The following is an 8830-nucleotide window of genomic DNA, read 5'->3' on the forward strand; positions in this document are numbered from 1 at the left end:
TTGATGGAATAAGAGAAATAAACATGTTAAGACGAAGATGGTTGGTACCACTGTAGAGCAGAATGTGGATGATGTCTTAGAATCTAAAACTGAGCTATGGTACAAAGAGATTTAGAGCTGCAACAGAGAAAATTCAGCCAAAATTGCATGTTGGACGTAACATCAATAACCGCCATTATGTTTTGTTTGCAGGTTGCATGTATCATCAATAAACTAGGACTATTAATTGGTATTTTTTTTCATTTAGTTAAATTTTGCCAGTACTCTCCCAGACTCAAGTATTGAACAAAATCCTAAGGGTGCGTTTAGTTTGCAAAATGATGAAATATTGAACACACAAATCTTTAAACTATTGGATAATTTTGTGTCTTGTACTGTGTTATCTCAACATGATGTGTTATCTTTAATATATTATACACTGACAAATAAGATGTTTATCTCAACATGACCTATAGATCAAACAAACTGGCAAGCCGGCAAACTGGTCACAAAATATACCCGTAAAACAAGATCCTAAAATACATGACAATAAGACTTAGTGGTTAATCTCATTCCTACATTGTCATCAAATGCTCATCTTTTTTTTCCCGTTCACGAGCAATGGAGACGGAAAGAATTCCAAGATCTCGATTTATAACTGTCATCTCAGATTCACATTCAGAGATTATTGCTGAGACAGAAGAAGGCCCTCCTGATGTTTCAGAAGATCCAAAAGCAAGTGCAGCATGCGAGTCTCTAAGATTTTGCAGGTTCCCTAAAAACTGTTGCAGACAAACAGATTTGCTATATTATAAGGCTGTATCTGCCAACACATTTATTCATCGTGTTTATTGAAATATAAATGGAGTTGAGATACAAGTTTACTCTTGAAACTTCCCAATTACCTTATCGGGTGTAAATAAATATTAGGTTAATATTAATTTTTACAAGAGTGACCATAGAATTTAATTAAAGAAAGCCCAAATTAAAAATTATATACATGATATTAATATGAATTGCTTATTTTGTGTTTCACTTTCACTACAACTCAATTGACTGTTTCTGCGGGGCCACACTCTGGTGGTGGCCAATCCCATGCCCAAAGTGTGGTCAGGGCATTTGATGAACTGACAAAAGCAGCGCGCCAAACCAACAAAAACGCTGCTCTAGCTAGCAAGCTTAACATCCATTTAATCTCCATATTTTCAAGTTCAATACAAAAGTCTAGACACCCCTCTGACTTTTTTTCGAACAGACATATCAAACCATTCTACCAACAAAAAATGGCTGTGCTATATGAATATAGCTAAGTCATCAACAAAAATAAACTTGTTATTGTTATTGCTGTGGATCAGATTAACTTTCAGTCAACTAAAATTTCAAGATTGGACTGCCAGCATATACTCTGTCTCCCACTTTACAATACTTTTTGCATTTGACTGTGTTTAGATGCATGCATACAGACTCTTACATTCTGACATGATGTTTAGTTTGGACAATTACAAAATGAAGGGGGAAGTCTAAAAGAAAATAGGGATAATGCTTCAGATTAGATAAGAACGAGGACGAATAGAGGATGACAGCAATGAATTAATGCAGAATGAGAAAATCCAATGTGAGCAGCAAGATTGAACAGAAACAGAAGCGTGGACGTGTATACAAATAAAATCATATGTAAGGACGATTAGTTTTTTAAGTAACAAAATGTGTTCCATATTTATGAATATATACTTTTGCAATAAATTGCTGATAGACAAACTTAGAATTATGTGTAGCATCACTTGATTTTAAATTTCTAATATTTTAGACAATATCATAGATTTTAAGAAAAATATTTTTGCCAAGCAGAGAAAGGTTACCTTTAGAAGCATTTTGTACGCCTCCAGTAATCGATTGGCAGCTGGTCCAAACCCGTGAAGTTGTGGAACCTCCATCATATGTGTCCATGGTCGAATTTCCTACACAAAATAATTTTTTAAAAGTTTCCCCATATATTTTGTGCGTCTGTTGGGTGATGGGGATGGGCATATTAAGTGACAGTATTGTCTTATAGCATGAAAAGCTAATATTGTCGATGCAATCTCATATGATTTATCAAGATTGAAAATCACCCAAAGATCACATGTTTTGTAAGTCACTGTTTAGGGACTCCAACAGTTAATTATAGGTAGTGTAGAATTCTGTAAATTCTGTGTCTATACTCAGATTACACTACATGTATAAGTACCAGTCAGCTACATATTATGTAAATAACTTTTCTATAATCAGAAAATAAAGAGCTTAGATCTCAAACTTTCCTTTGTTTTCTCTCTGTTTCTCACACTCCCATCATGAGTTTCTCTCTTTCTATTAGGTAGTACTGACAATCCTCACCATACATATAGAAGCATATAGGATGTAACTAATTGCAAAAAAGATATCACAAAAAAAGCATATAATGATAGAGATAGCTCATGTTTGCCATGATTGTTTGTTCATTTATACTACACCAAGTCTTTATTTGAATAGGGTTGATTAAATCAGATCAAAGCCTGGTCAAACCTTGGTGTAAATCATGTTGAATGTTCTAGCAGTTTCTAGGAAAGATTCCAAATGTGCTCGCAGTTGAGATTCCACCTCAGTATACTCCTCATCCGGATTATAAGCATGCTATAAACAAAATAAGATAGCAACCATATCAAAATTAGTGCAGCGTGACTCAAAGATAATGACATCAAAGTCTTAATTTAAATTAAAAAAACAAGAGTATGAAAATAAGAGATTAAGTAACAAGGGGAAAAAATAGTACACAATGTTGAGAAACATGGCAAGAGCCAGTGAGAGGAGTGAAGAGAAAATGAGAAAAAAAAGTTTAACCACAAAAATGCAACTTCCTTTTCAATTTGTTCCCTGTACTTAATAATTTGCAATCTAACTAACTTCTGACTTAGCAAACTAATCCAACCAATCTCTAACTAGTACTAACCATACAATGCAATCATGAGATAAATTCAACATATTGTTAAAATAAAATAAGTAATAATGACTACATGACTCAAATTGTGTACTATCTTTTTCTAGGTAGATTGATTAGTTCTGCTGCCTAAATCTACGACATAACACTTACTAAATATTAAGGTTTCAATGAGAAATGCCCGACTACTAGACACAAGAAGAATTTTCACTGGAACGGCAGACAAATGGAAAGCAAAACATAATTTGTTGTTTGCTAGAAACTTTTTAGTTTTTTAAAATGGCAATTTCAACTTCCTTTTCAAATAGTTTGTTAGTGGAGGGAGTTGAACCCAGGGTGAATGCTTACTAGAAACTTAGTTGGTGTCGTCGTTAGGAAACCCTATGAAAAGTGTCAGAAATAGAACATAATTGAATAGACACTTAAATATTAGACACTTGTCAAGAAAGTAAAATATTAAATTGCAAATCAATAGACATTAGATACTTGAATAGACCCACATATTGAAGAGAGGGAGGAAAGCTATATTATCTAAGATTAACCGGACTACACATACCTTTCGCTGTTGATGTGACGAGACAAACCCTTAGTCCTGCTTGGATTGACCACTTAAATCCAGGTTTCAGAATTTTGGGAATTATTAAAGGATTGCCAAGAAAAGGGTTAGTGTATGACAAGAGAAGGCATGGGAAGATTATTGCCTATCCTGACGCAGACGAGGGTGGGACTATTTCTAGTATAATTTTCACCTCTGAATATTATGTTCTATTTGGAGGAAATCTCATTTCATGGAAAGCAAGAAACAAAGTTAGGTTGCAAGGTCTAGGGCTAAAGCAAAATACCTAGCTGATTCTCACTACATGTGAACTAATATTGCAGAAACAACTCATTAAAAGTTAAAATTTGGTGAGCTCCATACTATGAGACTAATTTGCGATGATCAAACAACACTTCCTTTGTTAACTTAAATGGTCAATTTGTTGATTTGCTAATCAAAGTTCAAACCTCTTTGAGGAACCAACGATTTCTTATGTATGCAGCCAGTTGAATGTTTTTTTTATTTCTTTGCTCCAGCTTGAGTGGGAGTGTTGGAAATACAAAATTATTATTATTATTCCACATTTCAAGTATCATTAGAATTCATTGTATCATAAAGATTGATATATTTTTTGATTTATTGTATTAAGGAGTTAATGCTAATTTCATTTTATCGCCTTTTAAATTGTACATATAAACAGATGTTTTGCTGTGTCTCTTATTAGTTCAAGCATTTGAAAATTCCTTTTCTATTTTTACTCTCAAATAAGTTAAAGTATTCAAAAAGCAATAACAAGACACATTAGAAAGACGATCAAGGGGAAAATAGGTCTCCGTAGGTAATGTCTTGAATTTGAATTATGTGAACAAGAAAAAGATACAGGGAAAGTTTTGTCCCCATAAGTGGATCCACCCACCTCTATGCAAAGCAGTCAAGGTTCATTACTTCATTGTGGCTTCTAAATACCAAGGGCCATCTACCAAAATAGACTTATTTCAGTGATATCAATATGATGTAAAATGCACAATATTAATATGATGAATACTCCCTCCGTCCCACAATGAATGACCCATTTGAAATAAAAAGGTGTCCCAAAATAAATGATCCATTTCAATTTCCAATGCACTTTTTCCAATTCTACCATCTAATTAATATTACTTTCACCATTCTCAATACTTTATCAGAGATACTTTAGTAAAAATATCATTTTCTCTCTTTCATTTATTCATTTTTCTTAATCCATGTGAAATGATCAATTGGGTCACTCATTGTGGGACGGGGGGAGTAGTAAATATCCATAGAAATGCAATTGAGAAAACTTCAAGTTTTCACATCACTTTCCAGCAGCAATTCATAAAGATATCACATGGCTACTAGAAGACAAGAATCAGACTAAGATTAGGATTTTGCTAAACCTTGGATGCCAAGTCATCAACTTTTTGTTGAAGATTCAATAATATTTTTGATTGTTCAGTAAGCTTTGACTCCAGCTCCGAAACATCTGGCCTGAAAAGAGTAGTGATTAAACAAAAAGAATGTTACAGCAATATATTAGAGAAAGTTCTAAATGTAAAAGAAAAAGAATTTCTTCAAAATTTAAAATGGCATCCATCAGTTTATATTCCCACAATGTTCATATTCATAAAGTTATCAAGAACCAATTCCGTGTCTATAATCACGGTCTGCGATGTCAATATTCTGTAGTTGGAATATTTCTCTATATCGAACTCAAACATTTGACATGCATCATAACCTGTGCATATTCAATTCAAAGATATGCCCTAATGTGATAACTATGTTAGACCATATATCAGATGTTGCAGTGGTAACTTCAGATTTAAATGCAAGCCTCAATCCTCCTAATGAAATAAAGATGTGTTCCTCTAATAGAAATCACAAAAAGGATAGATAAAAATTCATAAGCAGAAGAAAAGAAAACAAGAAACTCTTACAATGGATATATAGACTGAATCTGAACATCTGCAGGAAACAATTTACATTCTTCAGAAAATATATGAGCCTGCTTTTCGGCAATAGAATCTATCAGGTGGATGTCCTTGGCTACCTGCTCATCAACACTATAGAAACAAAAATACAAACCGAATTTATGTTAATACCATCTCCACAAAACCATGATTATTATTTAAAAAAACCATCATGTAGATTAAGGACAACCTCCATTCTGGATTATCAGCATATATGGTTGCCTCCACTAGATCTACAATTAGACGAAGCATTTCGGTGCGGTCCTCATAGCTTCCATGCCCCTGTTACAAATGCATAATATTTACCCACTTGAAAGGCAATTCATTAACAAAACGTGTATGAATGAATAGATTTCCAATTGTTTATATAAGAAAGAATAAGATGAAAAAGGAATATCAACACATAAAATAACAGAACAATTCAAAAAATGCAAAAGATTCATATAAGAAAAAAATATAAAGGAATTCAAACTTGTTCATAAACATGTACTTAATGATTAGTCACCTAGGCTTGTCATTGTTATAGGTTATAGCTACTAATTTGGTGATAAAAGTAATAGCAGTAATCAGATGACTTACTTGAATGGCTTCTGTATCTACAGTTGTTGTAATGCCCAGAAACTTAGCAATTTCTGCCAAATCTGCACATTATAAGTCATAAGTAGCAACGTTAATAAAAAGAAGACACAAACATAAGTACAGCATAGCAAAATGTTAAAAAGTAATTAGCCCACTAAACACAACTACATTTTTTCTATGATAAATGAGAAAGTTAAGTGGTCAGAAAGCAACTCGGAAGTAAATAGTTGCTCAAACGCTCCTACTTAAAGAGGAAAAGACTATTCTTATACCAGATCGAGGGGAAAAAAAGAGTAAAAGAAAATTTAACATTATGTTAATACACACAAAATAGAAGATTGCCTACTCTGCAAGAGAAAAAGCTAAGTCACATCTTTTACTGTTAAGAAATATGGTTGATTTTGAGCAGCATGGTACAGGAAACTGAGCCGCGCATACTTTTATTTTATTACCGTGTGAATTCAGATAGATAAGACATACGGCTAATTACAGATTAATTCGTTTTCATTTACAGAACAAATATCTTTCACACCAAACTATAGCAACGAAAAAACTGCCTATTCCAAAAAAACGCACTTCTATATCAAATAAAAAATCATAAGAATTTTTGGAAAAAGAAAAGGATATAAGGCAGCATTAAAAGCCTTTTCATTAGCTCATTAGCTAATTGTATGCCAGTTCCACAAATGCAGAATTGTGGAAAAATACATACTCAGTCCCAGAAAAACGGTCAGTTAGAAGTATCAACCAGATAAAAATAAATTTTCAAAACAGAGAAAGAAAAGTCTTACATTGAATTCGAGCTGTCTCCTCATCACGATCAAGAGCATCCCCGTGTAAATTTTGTTGAGAAAATGGTGACTTATCACCTAATAGCCTGTTGCAAGTAACAAACATGAAAGATCATTTCATCTTAACATGGAAATTTTCTATTGTTCGTCTGCCCCAATTTTCACTAACCTAATTTGAACTCTGAATGATTGATTATCAACAAATGTGAATCAAATCCTAAAACAAACCCTAATCATCCAACTGATTTTATGAATTACGAAAGACTAATGCTCAAAATTGAATGCCCTAATAATTCTAGTTTGAATTTACAAAGTAGCAACAAAATGAGAGTGGAGTTTTAAGGGAGAAGGAAAAGAAGATACCGAAAGAAGAGCCATTCGAGAAGAGCATAGCGCTCCATGCCAGCAAACAAAAGGGACTGTGCGGATGCATTTGATCTTGGATAATTCAGCGTTCCCAGTTTCTTCTGAATCTCTTCCATTTGCTTTGCGCCCATTTTCTAATGTAGCAACTTATTTCATCATGCTTCGTTTTCACTTCCTCTTAAAGTGCTTTTTTGGATATGTAACAAAATATGGTCGAAATTGGTAGGAATCACTTGTGAGAACTAATTCCGAATCAGAATAATCACTTCAGTGGATCAAATACTCTAAAGAAAAATACAAGTAAGAATTTGGAAGAAGAGAATAAAGTACAACTAGGAGAAATTAATGATGTCATAAATCGATTAAACACATGTAAATATTTGGACAATTTCTAAATTCGCTCAAATGGGAATTTTTTACAAAAATAATTCATTTTTTCAAGGAAATTTTTAAAATACCCCTGATTTCAAAAAAAAATCCAATCTACCCCACTTTTAGGAGGAGTCGCCAATTGAATTGGAGGCTCCTCTTAAAAATTGAATGGAGACGCCAATTGGATTGATTAGGGCAGGTGCCTTAGCCAACCCAATTGGCCTGTGTAGGACTTAAGAGGAGGCGTCAATTCAATTGGAGTCTCAATGTAAAATGCAATTTTTTGTGTTATAAATAGATGCGTTGTGTGAGTAATTGTTCCACATCTCAAATAGTCATTTGTCAATCATGTTTGGTGTTCGTCGCCGATACAGAAAGGTGATTTATGCGAGAGACAAACCTCAGATGTTGATGTTGTTCTGGAACATCACTACGTTCGATCAACTGAAGAGAGAGCTGGTTCGTTGGTTAAATGGGAAAATATCAGAAGGGAAAAAATTAGAAGTATTGAGAGACTTGACAGTATCTTTGGTTGGGTGCGAATGAAGACTGATAAGGATGCTAGGGAAAATGATGTTCGGTCGAGACGACACCAATTTGATTGTTGTAATCAGTTAGAAATATTTCTGTTTTCAGATAGCTTATTTTGTACTGATGTTTGTTGTGAACCTCGTTGTAACAAAAACTTAATGATATATAATGATTGAAGGTTACAGAAATACAATGTTACAAAAAGCTTAAGACCTGGATGATGCTCCTCGATTGGGACAGTTGTTCTTATTGTGTCCTGGTTGACGACAGATACTACATAATCTTATCATTTTATCTGTGGAATCTATCTCTGTTCTGATATGTGTGCTGTTTGGTCTTCCTTTTTTCTTTCTACGCATCTCGTCATTGTGCCAGACAATATCACCTTCATATGGAGGCCAGTAATCTTCCATTGGTAATACCGAGAAGCTTTGATTATATTCATTCATGACGGTGTCGGCCTTTTACACATCAGATAAATGGTTGTAAGCATCTTGACGAGTATAAGCGCATGCTGCAATGACATGGGAGCAAGGTATGCAGAAGGCCTGAAATTTTCCACAATCGCACCAACTTCTGTTTAGTCTAACAGCGTAGGCTAAATTTGGTCTCCCTTCGTTGTGGTCCATTGTTTCCTGGACGCTGAAATTTTGCCTATGACGGTTAAAGACTGTTACAGTGTGTGTGCTAGCTTTGATGCTCTCCTCTTTCATGACCTTCATGCAACACTCACTGA

At 34.0% G+C, this 8830-nt stretch overlaps 1 protein-coding gene across 1 annotated transcript; it reads right to left on the minus strand.

Moving 5' to 3' along the window:
* Positions 1-323: 323 nt before the first annotated feature.
* On the minus strand, positions 324-7561 carry LOC127101548 (AUGMIN subunit 7). The gene is made up of 9 exons (XM_051038992.1): positions 7189-7561; positions 6826-6911; positions 6035-6096; positions 5646-5737; positions 5423-5548; positions 4886-4976; positions 2521-2628; positions 1839-1937; positions 324-761 (listed from the first exon to the last, which is right to left on the minus strand). The coding sequence occupies exons 1-9, from the start codon at positions 7320-7322 to the stop codon at positions 555-557; spliced, it is 1005 nt and encodes a 334-aa protein (XP_050894949.1). The 5' UTR covers positions 7323-7561; the 3' UTR covers positions 324-554.
* Between the last annotated feature and the right edge of the window lie 1269 nt (positions 7562-8830).

The sequence above is a fragment of the Lathyrus oleraceus genome, chromosome 7 (assembly GCF_024323335.1).
Source record: "Lathyrus oleraceus cultivar Zhongwan6 chromosome 7, CAAS_Psat_ZW6_1.0, whole genome shotgun sequence".
Taxonomy (NCBI): Eukaryota; Viridiplantae; Streptophyta; class Magnoliopsida; order Fabales; family Fabaceae; genus Lathyrus; species Lathyrus oleraceus.